The sequence below is a fragment of the Lipotes vexillifer genome, unplaced genomic scaffold (assembly GCF_000442215.2).
Source record: "Lipotes vexillifer unplaced genomic scaffold, Lipotes_vexillifer_v1.1 scaffold21, whole genome shotgun sequence".
NCBI lineage: Eukaryota > Metazoa > Chordata > Mammalia > Artiodactyla > Lipotidae > Lipotes > Lipotes vexillifer.
Genome location: NW_006774065.1, coordinates 3,147,239 through 3,169,708, shown reverse-complemented (window position 1 = coordinate 3,169,708; position 22,470 = coordinate 3,147,239). Strand labels below are relative to the sequence as shown.

The 22,470-nt window shown below is 48.4% G+C and overlaps 1 protein-coding gene and 1 non-coding gene across 3 annotated transcripts in view; one reads left to right on the top strand and one right to left on the bottom strand.

Moving 5' to 3' along the window:
* Positions 1-22,470, bottom strand: part of KDM2B (lysine demethylase 2B) — a 130,662-nt gene that overhangs the window by 103,655 nt on the left and 4,537 nt on the right. For both annotated transcript variants that reach the window (XM_007448709.1, XM_007448708.1), the window contains exons 2-4: positions 21,679-21,823; positions 18,639-18,717; positions 17,392-17,438 (exon numbers count right to left, since the gene is read on the bottom strand). In XM_007448709.1, the coding sequence (XP_007448771.1) occupies positions 17,392-17,437 (46 nt within the window). In that variant the 5' untranslated portion in view covers position 17,438; positions 18,639-18,717; positions 21,679-21,823. The remainder of the gene's footprint in view (positions 1-17,391; positions 17,439-18,638; positions 18,718-21,678; positions 21,824-22,470) is intronic.
* On the top strand, positions 16,120-16,191 carry TRNAE-UUC (transfer RNA glutamic acid (anticodon UUC)). The gene has a single exon. It is a non-coding gene; the product is annotated as a tRNA-Glu (tRNA).

Here is a 22,470-nt window from a genome sequence, read left to right as displayed (position 1 = left end):
GGGAGAGGCCGAGGGGCTGTATCTGGAGCGCTTCTAAGAATAGCTTCCTCGGTGTGCAGGGAGCTCCATCCGGCTCCCAGGTGTCCTGGAAGCCTCAGCTGGTGGGAGGAGTTGGAGTGGGGTCAGAGGGAGGAGAAGGAAGGTCGGTTCCTCTGGGTGCCTGGGCTCCGTGAACCTCCGGGGAGACACAAGTGCACCAGCAACGGGATTCAGCCCCCGCCGGGTTCCAGCCCACAGGTGAGGATGAGAAATGCAGGAACATTAGCACACTTCCTAGGGAAGCAGAACAATACGGACTGAAGTGACCGATGGCTTAGGAGTCTGACGAATCTGAGATAAAGGCCAGCTCTAAAGCGAACAGCAGTTGAGGAAAAGTTTCTCTCCATAAATATATTCCAGCCAATAAATGGCAAAGGAGGGACTTCCCTGGCGGTCCAGTGGTTAAGATTCCACGTTCCCAATCCAGGGGCCCCAGGTTCGATCCCTAGTCAGGGAACTAGATCCTGCAGGCGGCAACTAAGAGCCTGCATGCCGCAACTAAATATCCCGCGTGCCGCAATTAAGACCCGGAGTAGCCAAATAAATAAATAAATAAATATTTTTTTTAAAAAAGACTACTCTGTGCTTCCACTGCAGGAAGCACAAGTTCAATCAGATCCCTGACTGGGGAACTAAGATTCCTGCATGCAGTGTGGCACGGCCTCCCCCCAAAAAACGGGGGTGGGCGGGGGGAGGAATGACAGAATTAATTAGACCATCACCACTTTGCAGCCCCTGATAAAATAATGGAGACAGACATCAATGACTGCTAACAACAGAGAGAGAGAGAGGGAGAGAGAGAGAGAACCTAACATGTGCCTCCTGATGGATCTATGAGGCAGTCAGAATAAAATGAATGAATTAATGAATGCATGAGTGAGAGAGACAGACTTTGAATCTGATCAAGCATCTATATCTATATCCAACTACCAGTTTACAGAAACGACAGAGAATGGAAGAGCACGTTAAGCTACTCCAAGGCAAAATCCAGGCAATGAAAAATTCTACAGGTCAAACAATCCAATGGGAGATAGAGGGAGAGCCCAGAAATTATTAATAAGACACTGAAAAGGCACCTCAACCAATCACAATGCAAGACCCTTATTTACATTCTGACTCATACAACTGTTAAAAAAAAAAAAAAGTAGGGGGACATCCCTGGAGGCAGAGTGGTTAAGAATCCGCCTGCCAATGCAGGGGACATGGGTTGGATCCCTGGTCCAGGAAGATCCCACATGCCACGGAGCAACTAAGCCCGTGCGCCACAACTACTGAGCCTGCGCTCTAGAGCCCATGAGCCACAACTACTGAAGCCTGCGCGCCTAGAGCCCGTGCTCCGCAACAAGAGAAGCCATCACAGTGAGAAGCCCGCGCACCGCAACCAAGAGTAGCCCCGCGCACCGCAACTAGAAAAAGCCCACACGCAGCAACGAAGACCCAATGCAGCCATAAATAAATAAAGACCGCTTTAAAAACAAAGTAGGGACTTCCCTGGTGGTCGAGTGAGTAAGACTCCGCACTCCCAATGCAGGAGACCCAGGCTGGATCCCTGGTCGGGGAACTAGACCGCATGCATGCAACTAAGAAGTCCGCATGCCACAACTAAAAACCTCGTGCAGCCTAAATAAATAAATAAATATTTTTTAAAAAGAAAGTAACATTTATGCTATATATGAAACAACTGGAAATTTGAACAATGGATATGGATATTTACTCATTTTAAGGAATTTTTTTAATTCCTTAGCTTTTAAGGTTCCTAGTTTTTAAAAGACTAGGTGTGAGAGTGCACTCCATGGTCCTGAGGATCTGTCTCTTGCTTCAACAATGTTTCAAAGGAAAAGACCCAGGGACGCCCCTTCCCCCAGCCTCCAACCACCCTCCAGCCATTTTTCCAGTGGTAACCTTCAGAACGAACCACTCAGGCATCCGGGGCCTCCAGGACCAGCCAACATCTTTTTTTGCGCTTAGCTCCTTATTACCGATCAACCGTGAGCTCCCAGATGCGTCAAGAAATATTCCACCGCAGTGGAGGCTGCCATCAACCGCCTGGTAAACATGCATCTGAGGGCCTCCTACACCTACCTCTCTCTGGGCTTCTATTTCAATGGTGACGATGTGCCAGGGGGTGGCCCTGGAGGGCGTGAGCCACTTTTTCCACGAATTGGCAGAGGAAAAGCACGAGGGCACCAAGCATCTCTTGAAAACGCAAAACCAGCGTGCAGAAGCCATCCCAAGATGAGTGGGGTAAAACCCAGGACGCTACGGAAGCCACCATTCTCATGGAGATCCTGAACCAGGCCCTTCTGGATTCGTATGCCCTGGGTTCTGCCCATGCAGCCCCCCACCTCTGTGACTCCCTGGAGCCACTCCCTAAGTGAGGAGGTGAAACTCATCAAGAAGATAGGTGACTACCTGACTGACCTTCGCAGCTGGCTGGTCCCCAGGCTGGGCTGGGCCAGGATCTCTTTGAAACGCTCACCCTCAAGCAGGATTAGGAGGCTTTGAAGCAGCCTTTGAAGAGCCCCTCTGGTGTCAGGGCTTCTGCCTGAAGCCTCTCAATGCAGCCACTAGGCAGCTTTTTAACCACCATGGAGCCCTCTCCCAAGCCTTGGACCAAATGGGAACAATGAAGCTTTTTGAGGAAAAAAAAGGCTAGGTATGATAATGCTATTGTGATTATGTTTTTAAAAACCCCTGCTCTTGTAAATCAACTATACTATATACATTTAGAACTATATACTGAAAACTTTTGGGATGAAATGGCATGATGTCTCAATATGCTTCAAATATTGCACAAAAAGAGGAAGTGGATGGGGGGATGGAAGGGGCAAGACCACAGATTCATGGGTATTGGGGCTGAATGATAGGTACACAGAAGTTCATTATACTTTGTCTATTCTTTTTTTTTTTAGATTTTGTGATCTAATAGAATTTTTTTTCTTAGTTATCTACTTTATACATATGAGTGTATACATGTCAATCCCAATCTCCCAATTCATCCCACCACCACCACCCCACCCCGTCTGTCTACTCTTGTTACTTTTCAAACTTCTCTCCAATCAGAAGTATTTTTATAAATTCCAGCTGTTACTAGCTCTATGGCTTCAGGGACTCACTTACCCTTTCTAGACTTGGACGGTCTTTATTTGTAAAACGGGCCCTTCAATGTAAGAGAGCCTAACACCATGTCTGGCACATGGTAGGGTCTGCAACACATTTACCCACCAGCTACTAAGCAGGTATGGAAAGATCCATGTGGCTCTGAACACAAAGTGAAGACGGGGGCTTCCCTGGTGGCGCAGTGGTTGAGAGTCCGCCTGCCGATGCAGGGGACACGGGTTCGTGCCCTGGGCCGGGAAGGACCCACATGCCGCGGAGCGGCTGGGCCCGTGAGCCATGGCTGCTGGGCCTGCGCGTCCGGAGCCTGTGTTCCGCGGCGGGAGAGGCCACGGCAGTGGGAGGCCCACGTACCGCAAGAAAAACAAAACAAAAAACAAAGTGAAGAGGGTCCCAATCAGACAGAAAGTGAAAGGGAGCTCTTTCTCCCCCATATGTGGACTTCTCAGAGAGACCAATTTCAGCTCTGAAGCCACAGCCCCATCCAGGCTCGTTATGCTCACTTGAAGAGCCAGGCTGGAGGCACAGGTGCCTGGCTTGTTTCTCCATCAGTGATGGCTCACAGGAGACCCCAGAATGAGCAGTGGGAGCCTCAAGTGCCGCTGGGACAGTGCCAAGAGCCCTGGACTGAGCCCTAGTCCCAGCAACACTGACTGCCCCTGCTCTAGGCCTCAGTTGCCTCACATGAAAAGGCAGGAAGAAATTGGCCTTTATAATTTTTTTTCGTTGCCGCAGATCTCTTCCTTCAAACAGAAGCTTTGATGAGAGCCAAATACATAAATAAAAACAAGCAGCTCAGGCTGAAGCGGGAAGGGGGTAGGCATTCAGAATTCAGAACTGGATTCCTGAGATTTCCCTTTGAAAACCACTGGGTTAGGTCATTTTTAGGTCCTCTTCCACGGCCAACACACTGATTTTTAGCCTAGTTTTTTTTTCTAGTTACTTTTTATTGGAGTATAGTTGCTTTATAATGTTGTGTAGCCTAGTTCTTAAATACTCAGATCATATCCCTTAAATATGAACTGGGCAGAGTAGAAGGAAGGAAGAGGGAAGAGATGGAGAGGCTTGCCCAAGGGGTCACTGGGGACACTTGAGGCCTGCCAGTCCCTTCCAGTCTGAGCTGGGAGATTAAGCACCAGGCCTCCATCTTCTCAGGTTCCAGTCCAGTATGCCATTGGTGGCAAAGGGGAGCTGGGCATAAGTGCTGGGTCTCCGAGCAGGAGGCAAGTGGCCCAAAGGGACAGAAGGGACAGATGGGTGCTAAGAATGGAATGTGGTACTCCAAGTTCTGGGGAGCAGCCACCCCTGGGACAGGTGACAGGGATAAGGTGCCTTTTGGAGCCTGCAAGGGATCCACAGCGCTGAAACTCAGGCTCCTGAAGTCAAGGGGTTACAGGAGAAATTTTCCACGTCAGAGCGGTGCCTGGAGTTCCTAAGTAGGCCACCTGCTCAGCAGCAGCCCCTCCCCTCCTCATTGGTTCTCTGAGCTCACAGGCTACACACACATCCAACAAATTCCAGCTGCAGAAATTAATCCGTGGCCCCATGGCCCTCGCTTTGAAGGCTCCATCAGTCAGTTCCAAGAGCCACAGGCTCAGAGCCGGAAAAAGGCTGTGGAAAGTCACCTTGAAGGTCAACATAAAGCATGCGCGGGCACTGACCCCAAACCCCCACTGAGCCCGCTCTTCAGAGACTGCACACAAGTGTCCCACATCAGAGTTCTGGAACGTTCTCTATCATCCTCAAGCTTCTGGACAGGTTTTTTTCTGCTCCTTGGGAATATCTCCTCATCCACCTCATAGAGCCAGAGTTTATTATCAAGAGCACCGGCCACGGTTCAAATACTGCTCCACTGCTTCCCAGCAGTGAGGCCTTAGGTATATCCCTGAAGCTCTCTGGGCCTCAGTCTCCTCACCTGCAAAGTGGAGATAATAGGACCCGCCCTAGTGGCTTCACACAATTATTGGAAGCACTTTGTAAACTTAAAAGTGGGGATCCTAGTGAAAACGCTGTCCCAAATTGAAGGTGCAAGGGTACAGGAAAGAGAGGACACAGGGCTGAGTCACTGCACAACTTGAGACAAATTGCTTCCCAGATCTAGGCCTCAGTTTCCCCTCTGTGAAATAAGAGGATGCCTGCAAAGGTCCACAGGCTTTCCCTAAGCACTAATATCTTCTGACCCCCTCACCTTTTAAAATTATCCCCAAGACAAGGACTTCCCTGGTGGCACAATGGTTAAGAATCCGCCTGCCTAATGCAGGGGGCACGGGTTTGATCCCTGGTCCAGGAAGATCCCACATGCTGCGGAGCAACTAAGCCCATGCGCCACAACTACTGAAGCCTGTGTGCCTAGAGCCCGCGCTCCGCAGCAAGAGAAGCCTCCGCAACGAGAAGCCCTCAACTGTAACGAAGAATAGCCCCTGCTCGCCGCAACTAGAGAAAAGCCCATGAGAAGCAACGAAGACTCAACGTGGCCAAAAGTAAATAAATAAATAAATTTATTTTTTTTTAAATGGGGCTAGTGATAAATAGGGTTTTATGTGATTGGACAAAAAAATATAGGAAAGATCCTCAGCTTATAACAAGATCTTAGGAAACAGTAGTTAACACTATTATTTACACTCTGAGGAGCTACCCCACAGGGGAGTGATTCCTATTAGGCAAATAATGGGCAGAAGCAAATACAGTTTCCCTAGGCCCCTAGCACAATCAAAATCAAGATTTTGATTATAGAGCACTAGATTTCTAGGAAAAGGGAAACAGAACAAATCAATGAGGCGGGTGTTTCTCTTAGAGAGAATACATACCTGAGAACATAACTGAACCCCTCTGAAACCCTCCTCTCTTGGGATTCTCAGCTCTCCTGACCTCATGTACCTTCCCCTCCTAGCATTTCTATCTGTCCTGTCAGGTGGATGCCTGCCCCACATATCTGTCCAACCTTAACATCACTGCTGAACTCAAATTCAAAGTGTCTAGAACTGAACTCATCTATAACCCCACTCAGGTCTACTTTTCCTCTTGGATTCTGTTACAAGCATCACTTTCCAACTGCTGACATTCAAACCTATATTTGAATCTGATGTGCCATCTACTGTCTGGGCAACTTACAAGTAACTTCTCTCCAGGCCTCAGTTTTTCTCACCTGTGAAATGGGAAAGCAAGACTAGGAGAGTTCTAAAAACTCTTCCAGAGTTTAAAAATTTTTTTTATTATTATTTTTTTTTTTTGGCAGCACCACATGGCTCGCGGGAGCTTAGTTCCCCAACCAGGGATCGAACCTGCACCCCCGGCAGTGAAAGTGCAGAGTCCTAACCACTGGACCTCCAGGGAATTCCCTAAAATTTTTTGAAGTCTATGATTTTAAACCAACTTTAAAAGGTCTAGGAAGGAGGGAGGGATAAATTAGGAGTATGGGATTAACAGATATAAACTACTATACATAAAATAGTAAGCAAAAAGGATTTACTGTATAACAAAGGGAACTATATCCAATATGTTGCTTTTTTTGTTTTTTTATTTTTTTATTATTATTTTTTTAATCTTCATTGGAGTGTAATTGCTTTACAATGCTGTATTAGTTTCTGCTGTACAACAAAGTGAATCAGCTATAAGTATACATATATCCCCATATCCCCTCCTTCTTGAGCCTCGCTGACACCCTCCCTATCCCACCTCTCTAGGTCGTCACAAAGCATGGAGCTGATCTCCCTGTGATAGGCAGCAGTTTCCCGCTAGCCATCCATTTTACAATTGGTAGTGTATATATCCAATATCTTGTAATAACCTATAATGGAAAATGTATATATATATATATATACATATATGAATCACTTTGCTATGTACATGAAACTAATACAATATTGTTAAGTCAACTATATTTCAATTTTTAAAAAAAAGATGATTAGGAACTTCCCTGGTGGCGCAGTGGTTAAGACTCCGAGCTCCCCATGCAGGGGGCCCTGGTTTGATCGCTGGTCAGGGAACTAGATCCCACATTCATGCTACAACTAAGAGTTTGAATGCCACAACTAACGAGCCTGCCTGCTGCAACTAAGACCCAGAGCAACCTAAATAAATAAATACTAAAAATAAATATTAGTAAAAATAAAAATAAGGTTTGGGGGGGGCAAGGATAAATTGGGAGACTGGGATTGGCATATACACACTACTCTATATAAAATAGATAACTAATAAGGACCTACTGTATAGCACAGGGAAACTCTACTCAATACTCTGTAATGGCCTATATGAGAAAAAGAATCTAAAACAGAGTGGATATATGTATACATATAACTGATTCACTTTGCTGTACACCTGAAATTAACACAACCTTGTAAATCAACTATACTCCAATAAAATTTTTTTTTAAAAAAAGGTCCAAAAAATAAAATAAAAATAAGGTCTGGGGACAAATCAGCTACCTTTGATTTCTAAGGAGTGAGAATTTAGTCTTCTCCCTAAACACAGCCAGTCAAGGGCAGAGCCCATGTCTGACGACTCTCAGCACCTCCTGCAGGGCCAGACACAACACAGACACCTGGTAAATTTGTGAGTGAAGAATGAATGGAGGGGGCTTCCCTGGTGGCGCAGTGGTTAAGAATCCACCTGCCAATGCAGGGGACACACGTTCAAGCCCTGGTCCAGGAAGATCCCACATGCCATGGAGCAACTAAGCCCGTGCGTCACAACTACTGAAGCCCGCATGCCTAGAGCCCGTGCTCCACAACAAGAGAAGCCACCGCAATGAGAAGCCCACGCACCGCAAAGAAGAGTAGCTCCCGCTTGCCACAACTAGAGAAAGCCCACGCACAGCAACAAAGACCCAATGCCAAAAATAAATAAATAAATAATTTATAAAAAAAAAGAATGGAGGAGGGTTAGGATTAGAGTAGGAAGTCATAAAGCAAAAGCATGAGCTTTGGAAGCACCCGGGGCTGGGTTTGGATCCTGTCTCCACCGCCCACTAGCTGTGTGAGCAGCTCCCTCTGAGCTTCAGATCCCCCATCTGGAAAACAGAACATAACACTTACTTTATGATTATTGGTGAGGACAAAATGAGGTCATATGGTAAACATACAGTAAAAGATAGGTGATTATTATTCTAATGGGATGAATAAATGAATACTGAATGAGGTGATTTGTCATGAAGATTTTTTAAGAAAAGGGGCCAAAGAAAGCATCACTTGGCTTGGGTACCCTCATTAGACAGAAATACAGTAAAGAGATAATATGCAAGTCTCCCCATAGCCGTGGGCCCTCCCAACCCTCAGTGACATAAGTACAGACAATGAATGGGGACACTGTACTTTATGGATACGTTTTCTCAGAGGGTTTAAAGCATCTTCAGAGACAGCAAGAATTATCTCTTCCCCAGTCTCCCTATCCCCCCAACTCCCAACCCATAGATGTGAAAATATCCCAGTCTTTTTACATGAACTCTCCAGAATGTCGATCCTGGGGGTGGGGGGCACAGATTACAGCATCAAACAGACCCACACAAATGCAGTCACCTGATTCACAACAAAGTCACCTGATTCAGTGCCATGGGGAGAGGGTGTTTTTTCAATAATGGTACTAATCAACTGGATATCCATATAGGAAAAAAAAAGGATCTTGACCCCTATCTCATACCAAACACAAAAATCAATTCCAGATGAACTACATATGTACATGTGAGAGTTCAAACACCAAAGCTTTTCAAGAAAAACATATGAATATCTTTGTGATCTCAGAGTATGCAAAATTTTCTTAATTTGATGAGACACAAAACAAACTAAGGGACCAGAAAGAGCTAAATGGTCTATGTTAAAATTAAGACTGTCTGTTAGTTCAAAGACATCTTTAAGAGTGTGAAAAGTAGGAGATGATTCTGGAATATGTACTAACATCCAGAATACAGAAAGAAACTTTCTGTTATGGGCTGAATTGTGTCCCCCAAAACTTATATGTTGAAGTTCTAACCCCCAGTAACTCAGTAAGTAACCGTATTTGGAGATAAAGTCTTTAAAGAGATAATTAAAATGAGGTCTTTAGGGTGGCCCCTAATCCAGTAAGACTGGTGTTCTCACAAGAAGAGGAGATTAGGGCTTCCCTGGTGGCACAGTGGTTTGAGAGTCCGCCTGCCGATGCAGGGGACGCGGGTTCGTGTCCCGGTCCGGGAAGATCCCACATGCCGCGGAGCGGCTGAGCCCGTGAGCCACGGCCGCTGAGCCTACGCATCCGGAGCCTGTGCTCCGCAACAGGAAAGGCCACAACAGTGAGAGGCCCACATACCGAAAAAAAAAAAAAGAAGAGGAGATTAGACACAGATACAAACAGAGGGAACACCATGGGAAGACACAAGAAGACAGCCATCTATAAGCCAAGGAGAGAGACCTTCAAAGAAACTTAACCCTGCTGACACCTTGATCTTGGACTTCCAGCTCCAGAATTATGAGAAAAAAATTTTCTGTTGTTTAAGTCATCCATTCTGTGGTACTTTGTTATGTTTGGCCCTAGCAAACTGATACACTTTACAATCAATAAGAGACAATCTTTACCACAAACAAAACAAAAAGACAACCTGCAGATTGGGAGAAAATATTCACAAACGATGAGACCAGCAAGGGCTTAATTTCCAAAATATACAAACAATTCATACAACTCAATATCAAAAAAAACAAACAAACAAACCAAAAAAAAAAACAATCAAAAAATGGGCAGAAGGGCTTCCCTGGTGGCGCAGTGGTTGAGAGTCCGCCTGCCAATACAGGGGACACGGGTCCGTGCCCTGGTCTGGGGAGATCCCACATGCCGCGGAGCGGCTGGGCCCGTGAGCCACGGCCGCTGAGCCTGCGCCCCCGGAGCCTGTGCTCCACAACAGGAGAGGCCACAACAGTGAGAGGCCCGCGTACTGCAAAAAAAGAATGGCCAGCATCGAAAAGTCTATAAATAATAAATGCTGGAGAGGGTGTGGAGAAAAGGGAACCGTCCTACACCATTGGTAGGAATGTAAATTGGTGTAGTCACTATGGAGAACAATATGGAGGTTCCTTAAAAATCTAAAAATAGGGACTTCCCTGGTGGCTCAGTGGTTAAGAATCACCTGCCAATGCGGGGGACACGGTTTCAATCCCTGGTCTGGGAAGACCGCACATGCCGCGGAGCAACTAAGCCCATGTGCCACAACTACTGAGCCTGTGCTCTAGAGCCCGGGAGCCACAAGTACTGAGCCCACATGCCACAGCTACTGAAGCCTGCATACCTATAGCCCGTGCTCCACAACAAAAGAAGACACCTCAGTGAGAAGCCCGCGCACCACAATTAAGAGTAGCCCCCACGCCCTGCAACTATTGAGAAAGCCCGCAAGCAACAAAGACCCAATGCAGCCAATTAATTTATTTATTTATTTATTTAAAAAAAGAAAAAAAAATCTTTAAAAAAAAAGAGGGACTTCCCTGGTGGCACAGTGGTTAAGAATCCTCCTGCCAATGCAGGGGACACGGGTTTGAGCCCTGGTCCAGGAAGATCCCACATGCCGTGGAGCAGCTAAGCCTGTGCGCTACAACTACTGAGCCTGCGCTCTAGAGCCCACGAGCCACAACTACTGAGTCCATGTGCTGCAACCACTGAAGCCCACGTGCTCTAGAGCCCGTGCTCTGCAACAAGAGAAGTCACTGGAATGAGAAGCCCGTGCACCGCAACGAAGAGTAGCCCCGCTTGCCGCAACTAGAAAAAGCCCACACGCATCAACGAAGACCTAACACAGCCAAAAAATAAATTAATTAAAAAAAAAAAAACACTAAAAATAGAGTTACCATATGATCCAGCAATCCCACTCCTAGGCATATATCCCGAAAAGACCGAAAGCTCTATTTAGAAAAGATACATGTACCCCAATGTTCACAGGAGCACTATTTACAACAGCCAAGACATGGAAATAACCTCAGGGTCCATCCCATGTTGCTGCAAATGGCATTATTTCATTCGTTTTAATGGCTGAGTAATATTCCATTGTGTGTGCGCATATATATTATATATATATAATATATATGCGCACACACAATGGAATATTACTCAGCCATTAAAACGAATGAAATAATGCCATTTGCAGCAACATGGATGGACCTAGAAATTATTATAGTAAGTCAAGTAAGTCAAAGACAAATATTATATTATATCAATTATACATGGAATCTTAAATAAATGATACAAATGAACTTATTTACAAAACAGAAACAGACTCACAGACATAGAAGACAATCTTATGCTTATCAAACGGTAATGTGGGGGAAGGGATAAATTAGGAATTTGGGATTAATAGATACACGGTACTATATATAAAATAAACAACAAGAACCCACTGTATAGCACAGGGAACTATACTCAATATCTTGTAATAGCCTATAATGGAAAAGAATCTGATACACACACACACACACACACACACACACACACACACACACACACACAGGTATAACTGAATCACTTTGCTGTACACATGAAACTAACACAACGTAAATGAACTCTACTTCAATAAAAAGGAATTTTTTAAATAAGAAACAACCTTTAAAATAATGAAGAAAAGACTTGATCAAACATTTCATAAAAGAAGATATCCAGGGGCTTCCCTGGTGGCGCAGTGGTTGAGAGTCCACCTGCCGATGCAGGGGACACGGGTTCGTGTCCTGGTCCAGAAAGATCCCACATGCCGCGGAGCAGCCAGGCCCATGAGCCATGGCCGCTGTGCCTGCGCGTCCAGAGCCTGTGCTCCGCAACGGGAGAGGCCACGACAGTGAGAGGCCCGCGTAAAAAAAAAAAAACAAGATATCCAAATAGCAAATAAACATATGAAATGGAGGTCAATTTTGTCAATCATTAGAAAAATGACAAGTGAAACACAGTGAAATAGAACTATACTCCCATCAGCATGGAGGCATGACTACAATGAACATGATGAACATACCAACTCTGGGTAAGGATATGGTGCAATCAGAACTAGAACAATCCGCTGGACAATTACTTGACAGGATCTACTAAAACTGAACATATATGTAAATTCTGACCCAAGCAATTCCGCTCTTAAGTATATGCCCAACAGAAATGCATCCATTTGTTCACCAATCGTGCCTAGAATGTTCATAGCAGCACTATGCATACAACCTTAAACTGGCAGTTACCCAAGTGCCCACTAATAGAATGAATAAATCAATTGTGAAATAATCACATAATGGAAAACTATATAGCAATGAAAATAAATCATCTACAACTGCACACAACAATATGGATGAATCTTGTAAACACAAGGTTGAGTGACAAAACGCCAAAACCAAAAGAGGACAGACACCCTGTATGATTCCACTAACACAAAGTATGAAAACAGGCAAAATTCATCCACACTATTAGAAGAAGTCAGGATAACAGTGGAGGGAGTGACTGGATGGGAATTCAAGGGGGGTTTGATCCTGGGCTTCCAATTACCCTGGTGTGTTCAGTTTGTTAAAATTATACAAATTTTAACTACAGGATCACTATATGTGCACTTTTCTATATGCATACTAGACTTCAATAAAAAAGCTTTCATTTTAAGCGTACAGTGCCAAGAAATGGAAAGTGCTACTTTTTGTTTTGGTTGTTTAGAGGTGAGGAGCTAAAAACAGAGGCTAGGTGCCTGTCTTCCAGTGGGCAGATAAACAGGGCTGAGAGAAAAAACCCCAATTTTAGGAGATTAGAGAAGAGTCTGCAGCCCCAGGTTGTGGCCTAATAGCTGGCTGTGCACCACCCGCTTCTCAGACAGTCGCCTCCCAAGATACAGGGCCTGGGGAGGGGACAAGAGGCTGGAAGACAGGCTGACATCCCCCACTAACTTCGAGGGACGGTCCAGCCTCCCCCATACTCTGCCATCCACAGCAGAACTTTCATTTGTGGGAATTCCCTGGTGGTCTAGTGGGTTAGGACTCCACCCTCTCACTGCTGAGGGCGTGGGTTCAATCCCTGGTCGGGGAACTAAGATTCCGCAAGACATGTGGCATGGCCAAAAACAAAAAAGGAATCTCATTTGTGTTAGGGACATGGTTACGTCACCCAGCAACCCTGGGGAGTCACTCCTTCCCCACTCTCAGTCCACATGGTTCAGCTAGGCTGGGTGTGGGGTTTTGCTCCCCATTTTAGCTGCCATGTGGGGAGAAACTTGCCAGAGAATGAAGCAGAAAGAGGAAGCAAAAAAAAAGGGAAGCAAAAATGAAAAGTAGGAGCCAAGATCTTGAGATCTTCTTGGAGCACCTGGATCTAGAAATGCCCAAGGTCACATCCTGAACTTATTACGTAAACCGCTGAATTCTGTTTTGCTTAGGGCAAATTGAGTTACATTTGTCACTTATGTCACTATGACAAATCTTCCCCTTCGCCACTCTCCAGAAGCCTGTGTGCACTCTCAGTGGGAATAATCCTACCCGCTGCTAACTGCCATTACAGGCATCCCTCACAGTGCTATACCTTTACAAAGCACTTTCATATTCACCAATCCGTTCGATCATTACAGAAATGCCAAGAGACCATTCCCACTTTTTTGGGGGGTTTTTTGGCCGCATTGTGCGACATGCGGGATCTTAGTTAGTTCCCCGACCAGGGATTGAACCCGTGCCCCCTGCACTGGGAGCAAGGAGTCTTAACCACTGGACCACCAGGGAAGTCTCACTATTCCCGCTTTCTTTGCCATCCTAGACTTTTCTGAGAGCTGGCAAGGACGTCAGGACCATCTAATTGAATCCTCTCGCTCTCACAATGAGAAGAATGAGGCTCAAGGAAAGAGGCAGCCTGGATACAACCAGAGAATAACAAAACTACAAAGGGCTTGAAAATTCTTCAAAAGCGCAAGGGCAACATTACTGAGACTGTGATGTTCCCTGATCCCCAGATTTGAGAATCTGGCTTTAATCCTTGTCCATAAAGAGAACTTCATCGGATCCACATCCTGCCATTAGAATAATAATGGGGACCATTTCATCATCCGCCATAATGCTAAGCATTCATTCATTCTCTTACAGGATCCTTCTTTGAGGCAGGTTCTGCTCTTAGCTCCATTTTGCAGCTGAGGAGTAGCTTGCCCCAAATCACTCAGCCAAGTAGCAGAGCTGAGTCCCAACAACAAAGGCTGGGGGTGGGTTGAGGCACCGGAGAGAGTCACCTGTGCCAAGATTTGATTTACGGGGTCCATCATCCCATCTTCTGCTCACTGCTGGAAGGCTGCCTCCTTCTGTTCTGATGTCCACTTCCTTCAGCATTTCTAGAATCCAGCTTTAAAAAAAAAAATCTATCTCCTGAGCAAGCCCTCACCAGTTAACTGAGATCCTTCTGTCAACAGCAGCACCTCCTTATAGCCAACTGGTCCTCCTTCTTTTTCTTTTTTTCCACCACATGTCATGCGGGATCTTAGTTCCTCAAACCAGGGATGGAACACGCGCCCGCTGCAGTGGAAGTGCTGAGTCTTAATCACTGGACCGCCAAGGAAGTCCCTGGTTCTCCCTTCTGAGTTAACATATCTCTGGGTCAATAATTCAGGCTGGGGACTTCCCTGGTGGTGCAGTGGTTAAGAATCCACCTGCCAATGCAGGGGACATGGGTTCGAGCCCTGATCCGGGAAGATCCCACACGCCGCGGAGCAACTGAGCCCATGCACCACAACTACTGAGCCTGCGCGCTAGAGCCCGCAAGCCACAACTACTGAGCCCGTGTGCCACAACTACCAAAGCCTGCACACCTAGAGCCCATGCTCCGCAACAAGAGAAGCCACTGCAATGAGAAGCCCACGCACCGCAACGAAGAGTAGCCCCCACTCGCAGCAACAAGAGAAAGCTGCGGGCAGCAACAAAGACCCAACACAGCCAAAAATTAATTAATTAATTTTAAAAATAATAATAATAATTCAGGCTGGATCTCTGCACACCCACTGGTCAGTTGCCTTCATTCTCCATACAACCACAAGAATCAGCTTTTATAGAACTTAAATCAGATCACATTACTTCACACCCACCAGGCAGGGCTTCCCTGGTGGCGCAGTGGTTGGGAGTCTGCCTGCCGATGCAGGGGACACGTGTTCAGGCCCTGGTCCGGGAGGATCCCACATGCCGCAGAGCGACTGGGCCCGTGAGCCATGGCCGCTGAGCCTGCGCGTCCGGAGCCTGTGCTCCGCAACGGGAGAGGCCACAACAGTGAGAGGCCCACGTTGGAGTGTAACATTTAAAATTGTATACAAATAAAAGATAAAAATAATTTTAAGAAATTCAAAAGCATTCCTAGCTTTTTGTTAAAAAAAAAAAAAAAGACAGACAAACACACACACACACACACACACACACACACACACACACACACACACGACAGACAATAACAAGTGTGGGTAAAGATGTAGAGAAATTAGAACCCTCGTATGTTGCTAATGGGAATTTAAAATGGCGCAGCTACTTTGGTAACTGCCAGAGATTAAATGTAGTTACCCTATGACCCAACAATTCCCTTCCTACATATATACCCCAAAGAAGTGAATATGTATGTTCACACTAAAACTTGTACATGAATAGTCACAGCAGCATTACTCATAATACCCAAGAAGTAGAAACAACTAAAATGTTCATCAACAGACGAATGGGTAAACAAAACGTGGTCTATCCATATAATGGGATACTGTTCAGCCTTAAAAAGTAATAAAGTACTGAGACTTGTTACAACATAGATGAACCTCGAAAACATGAGGCCAAGTGAAAGAAGCCACACACAAAGGACCACATATTATGATTCCAATTATATGGAATATCCAGAAGAGACAAACCCACAGAGGCAAAAAGCAGATTGGCTGTCAGGGGATGGAAGGACAGGGGAACTGGGAGGTACAGGGCTTACTTTGGGGGTGATGAAAATGTTCTGGAATTAGTTAGTGGTAATGGTTGCACAACATTGTGAATATATTAGGAACCACTGGGGAATTCCCTGGCGGTCCAGTGGTTAGGACTCAGCACTTTCACTGCTGTGGCCCAGGTTCAATCTCTGGTCAGGGAACTAAGGTCCTGCAAGCCACGCAACGTGGCCAAAAAGAACCACTGAATTGCACACTTTAAAATGGTTAGATGGTGAATTTTATGGTATATGAATTCTATCTCAATTTTTAAAATATTTTTAATTTCCCCCTCCCAAGAAAATAATCAGATCACAAAGCTACCGCCTCACCACACTTTAAAACTCCCCAGTGGCCTCCCATCACCCCAGCAGTTAAACCCAAATTCCCCACCAGGGCCTAGAAGGTCCTACGTGGGCCTGGCCCTGCAGCTTCTCCCACCTCTCCTACTACTTGCCCCACTCACTCCTTCCATTCCTCCCCCACCCTTTGCCCTTGTTCATTCCTCCATCTGGAATGTTCTTTCCCACAGCTGGCTCCTCATCAGTCAGGTCTCTGTCCAAACGTCCTCATCACCTCCACCCAGAGGCCCTCCCTCACCACCCTACACCTAAAACAAAACACAGCTCCAGCAAGCTCCATCCCATTACCCTGCTTTACTTCTTCATATCCCTTATCACCCTCTGAAAAGACGTAAATTTTTTAAAACTATTTATTTCTTTGTTGCCTGTCACTCCAACCAAGAGGGCAGGGATCTTGTCTGTCCTGCTCACAGCTCTGAATTAGCCTACCACGTAGGAGCTACTTGAGAAACACTTCTGGAAAGAATGGATGTATTGACCAACTTCCTGTAAAATCTGAAAGGCAGCCCACCACCTGGTCAGGACTCCGAGGCGCTCAGTGAGTCCAGCCGAGCTCTGTAGGTGCTCAGCGCCAAGCCCTGCTCTAGGCCTGTCTGGAACCCTGAAGAAGCAGGAAGAATGATCCCTCCCCTTGAAAGTTCTGAAAGTCTTTCAGGGGTCACACAGCACCCAGTGTTTACCCAGCAACCCACAAACAAACGCAAAGGAGAGATCTAAGATTGCCTTGATGACACCCAAGCTGGAGGCTAGGGTCCAAATCAGCCTCATAAAACTGCACTGGCAAACACCCTCTAACACAGCTTCTTACGGCTTTGCAATCTGACCAGTTCTCCAGAATGAGATGGTTGCAGCTCACACCTGCTCCTGCCTCCTCGCATGGGGACTTTCCTTTCAGAGGCAGCTAAATATCCAAAGAGGCAGGTGGTACAGGCCTCGTCCCCCGCCACTACCACGCCCCCGCAATTCAGCATCTCTGGGCCACGCACACACACAGCAACTTACCCACTAGGAGTTTGACATCTCGGACTGTGAAATCAGGGTCAGGCATCCTCGAAAAAGAGGAACACAGACATTTGATGAGAAGAAATAACAGGGTTAGACCCAACAATGGGGGCAGAGGGAGGCCATTTTTCCAAGAGAGTTGCCTGGTTCTCATGCTGGGAATCCAAAATGGGATAACTCAGCGGGAGGGTCACCCCCCAAACCAGTCAGCTGCTTCCTCACCTCAACGGCAAACCAAACCCTCACTCTCCCTGACACCTGAACTCAGCATAGCTACAGAGAAGAGGATGGACATCCACTGTCCCCCTGCCACTTATCCAGGGAAGACTGAAGTGTACTGTCAAGGTAAGCGCCAGAGTTGGGCATTCAAACACTTGCTTTCTTTTAGGGTGGGTAGCCCTCTCTGTGGCTCCTCTTCTAGACAATACTCTCCATAGGAGTTGTATGGAGGGTGGGAGGGACCCCTTTTAAGTTTAGAGGAAAAAAAATATATCGTACCAATTCCAGGGATTTGGTGACACTGGCTATGATGACTGTGATGAGGTTCACTATTAATTAATAGTGATGCCAAAGGTTTAATTTCTGTTGGTAGGAATGACTGGCAGTAGATGCTGTGGAGGGAGGGAGACTGTGATGAAGCCCTCAGCTTCCTCCCCGACCCCTGCCCAAGGGGTGGAAACCTGTTCTTCCAGCCAGCCTCCGGATGGAAGCTCTGAAGAGAATGTAAACCAGACAAGACACCACGGGAGGCAGGTGCTGGGGCACAAGCCGAAAGGGGAGACGAGGGCCTAGCATCCTAGGAAACACACCCTCCACAGAAAAGGGCCAGTTTCCCACACAGTGCAAGTCTGAGTAGAAAATATGCATGTAGGTATCCTGCCTCTGGGCCCAGAAGCTGGCCAATCCCTTTGCAGCTCAGGCCCTGCCTCAGTTTCCTGATTCAGGGGGAGGACACAATTCTCTTCAGAAAGTCACTGCGTGTAACTGGGGTGGGTCAGGGGAAAAAGTCCACGCTGTTTAAGTACCCTGTGACCTCTCCATCCAAATTCTCTGAAAACCCAGACTCATCTTTAAAGAGTTTTTCCCCTCTGTCAGGCCTTGAACAAGGAGATACAATCCCCAAATAATGAAGAAAAATCCTTCTCAGTGATGAGAGGTAAGGAAAAGGGTGGAAGAAATCCATCCCAAGCTACAAACTGTGTTAGGGAAGGAGACAGGGGAAGAAGCAATTGGTTTCAGCAACTTACTTAATTCCCAGGCCATCCTTTTCTCGAAATATCAGGGGAACTCTGAGAGCTTCTCTCTGCACGTACTCATAGTTGAAATCTGTTTGGAGATTGGAATTGAAACAGGTTGGTTAAGTCATGAAGGAGCAAATGAACCATGATCCATTGGTTAGGGGAAGAAAAACGATGGAGGAAGGGGCAGGGGTTATACTAGATGCAGGCACCAGCTCAAAGGGCAAGAGCTCCCTAGAAAATGACAAGGAAATGGATTAGGCAAAGCCCAAGAGAAGCCATGCCAACTATCAGCTCCTCTGCCTCTCAGTCATTGCCTGCATGCCCCACGGGTCAGAACCTGTCAATGAACAGCCCAAGGCTGGAGAGGACTGGGGAGGGAGCCTCATGAAAGAGCCCCACACAGCCCAGTTATCACTGCAAGAGAGGGACGGATGGAGAAACACATCCCAAGCTGAGCTCAGAAAGTAAAGGAACTGCAAAATTGAAGAATGCCACCTGGGAGGATCTGAAGCCCCAGAGAGGAGGCTGGGAGGAGGGTTCTCATTGTAGCTGAGCATCAGGGAAGATCTTATTGTAATATCCTGCATGGTGAAGGGGAGGGGGGAAAAGCCGGTTTCCCTGGAAACTGTGTATCTGGTGCCAAAATAACTAGGGAACTGGGCACAGCTTTGCTGTCTTAAGAGTGAAATTCTGCTGCAGCCATCAGAACACTTGCTTCAGCTGGATAACCAAGAGGGATGCTCCCCAGGTGAAGACTGTGTGAAGGGGACAGAGTGAGGCCTGAAGAAAATTCACCGCGTAGTTTTCCTGTCTGACTGACGCTTGTCTAGTGTAGACCCCCAACATCCTTATCGAAAGCCCTAGAGCACGAAGGAAGCCTTAGCTTCCACCCTCCTGAGTTCCAAAAGTAGGGGATCTGACCCATCCATATCCCTAAATATGGAGGTGAGGGAGGCGGAGATAAATCCTCATATCCCCAAATCCTCAGGTAACTGAAGCAATTCACAAAGGCACAAGCCCTCCCTGGCCAGTCAGAAGGGAGATAGAGGAGATCCCAGGTCACTGAAGCCCCTGCCCCAGGGCACAGTTCACTAGGGCAGCTTGGGGGAGTGGGGGTAGGGAGAGGCCAAGGCAACTCTGCTCAGAGGAGAGAGAACAAAACCAGAGCTGGGGAAAGTCCTGACCTTAGCAGCTCAGATCCCCGGGAGCTCCCAGTGAATGGGGATTCCTAAGGATTTAAAGGCAGAGAAGTTTAAGAAGCTTCTATTTTGAATCCAGGCTAAGGGCTCCTTCTGTTTCTCAGCTCCTCCCTCGAGTTTTGGGGCAAGATCTGAATTAACAAGCAAAAACCCTAGAGCCCTCTCCCTTGAAAGGAGCCTGGACAGCAGATTTAAGGGCTCTCCCTCGCTGGAAAGCCCCAGCGCACCCCATACTCACACACCCAGAGTCCACCCCCAGGGTCAGCTTCAACTTCCTCAAATGAGCCTGAGAAAACACTGAGATCCTGGGCAGAGAATTCCTCACCAATGACCAGGAAGAGTTGCATACTGCTTTCTCCTTCGATCCGCCAAACAACTCAAGAAAAATGGGGAAGGAGAGGAATTAAAATCCCATTTGTGCTAAGGAAATTTAAATGTAGTTGAGACTAGACCCCTGAACTGTCTGGCCTCTGGGTGCAATGCTCTTAAGACCTGGCAGGCTGGAAGAAATTTCTTCTTCCCTCCCCTCACGACTACCCCCTACCACCCTACCACCGAAGCCCGGCACTCCAGGAAGCAATGGGCACAAAAGAGAAACTTCAAAAATGCAAAGCTAGGCGGTCTCTCCTAGGGGCTAACCCCATAGCCCTAGCCACTCAACCGGAACCTGGAGGCGGGAGGCGCTTCCCAGTTATCAGCTCACTGAGGGATGGGAGGGTTTTCCAAGGGGGAAGGGGATAAACAAAATGGGAACAGAGTAACGTAAAGGAAACCCAAATGTCTGAGGGGCAAAAATGAACTTACAAACCCCAGAAGGGCATAGGGAGATGCCTAAGTAGGCAGGGCAAATCCAAAACCCCAGGCCCACAGGCCAAACCAGGGGCCTTGCAGGCCTTAGACCCAAGCCAGACAGAGCATAAACTCAAAGTCTGGAAGACACTCCCAGACACTTTGCTAGTACCAGGGTCAGGGAGATAGGCCCTGAAGGTCTCAGGCTAGGGTGACATTCCCAAAGCCCAGAGGCTTCTCCAACTTCTGCTCTAAACTGGCAGGGCCCACAAGAGGGACAGAGCTCTCAAGGCCTCAGCCCTGGGAAGAGACCCTGTTTCCCAGGGGGGTGCCCCAAGTCTTCACCTCAAACTGCCACGGGGCAGCCTGAAGCCTGATGGGGGGATAAACCCCTTACCCACAGTCCCCACTTCAAGCATCAGGGCTGCAGGGTTAGAGACCTCAGGCTTAAGCGGGGGCCAGCCAACAACTCCGGGTCACCCACCCTGCTCCCATCTAGCAGGGCTCACAAGGTGATGGAGCTCAGCACACCCCAGGCCTGAGGAGGTGTCACTAAGTGACCGGGGGCGTCGTCCCCAGCGCCAGGTCCCAACTGGCAGGGCCCGAAATGTCACGGGGTTCGGGAGGCTACAGGCCTGCGGGTCCCCCACCCCAATACCCCTGGGGTGCCCCAGCCCCGCTCCAGCCCATCGGCTGCACCTCGTGCAGCGCAAGGAGCTGGGCCGGCTCCGGGAGGGGCAGAACGCGGCGCACCCGCCCTCCATCTGTCCGCCCGTCGGTCCCTCAGTCCGCCGGCCCCCCCGGCTCTACCCACCCTGGGGCTGGTGGTGGGCGCGGGCCGGGCCTAGGCCCACGCCCGGCCCCGGCTCCCGCCTGCCCTCCTCCCTCGCCACCCAGCCCCCCCCCACCCCCCCACCCCCCAGTGCTCGGCCTCGTTTCGTCACCGGATCCCCTGGAATGGGGGACGCGGGCGCGAAATACGAACCCGGCCACCGGCAGCTCCCTCCCCACGTGCGCTCGGGCCGCGCCGCGGCGGGCCGCCCGAGGGGGCGCCTCACCCTTGCCCTCCAGGGCGTGCACGAAGTCCCCCCGGTAGAGCTGGCTGCGCAGCTTCTCCTCCAGGCTGAAGCCGCGGGCGCTGACGATCTCCTCCACGTCCGACAAGTCCTCGTTCTCGTCGTATCTCTGGCGGTCAATCGGGCGCTGCAGGGACCCAAACCAGAGAGCCCGGGACATTACTGGTGGAAGTGGGGGGCGCCTCTCACCCTGGGCCCGGCTCGAACAGGTGCAGGAGCCGCGCGCCCCCTGCACCCCACCGCTGCGACCGGAGCAACTTTGCGCAAAAGCCAAAGATGCTGAAAATGGGCATAATGAGAGGGGCCAGCGCCCCCAGGGTCAAGCTGCGCCCTAAACAGGGCACTCCCCTCCTGCATCTTTGGAGGCCATGGAAGGGACATCTGGGGGAGTCTCCCTTGCCCCCCACCCCCGAGAGGTGTTAGGTTTTGCCCACTCGGCCGGGAGCCTGGTTATGTAACCCGCGAGGGGGGCTCGGCGCACGGGCTGGCGGGGCATTTGTAGGCCCCGGGAGGAGCCGCCGCAGCGCCCGGCTCGGCGCTAACAGCAGCCCTGGCGGCCGCAGCGGCAGAGCCGGGAAGCCGGAACCGGGGGCCGGCGGCATTTCTAAGACTGGAGCCGCCCCCGAGCTACGGGGGAAGCTGGAAAGCTGAAATGGAAGGGCTGAGACCCCAGCCGCCCCCGCCGACCGACCGCCAGTGCAAGAAGAAGAGATGGGAGGGGGGGGTTCGGGGCTTGGAAGGGGGAGAGGCAGACGGGCCGCCACAAAACACCCC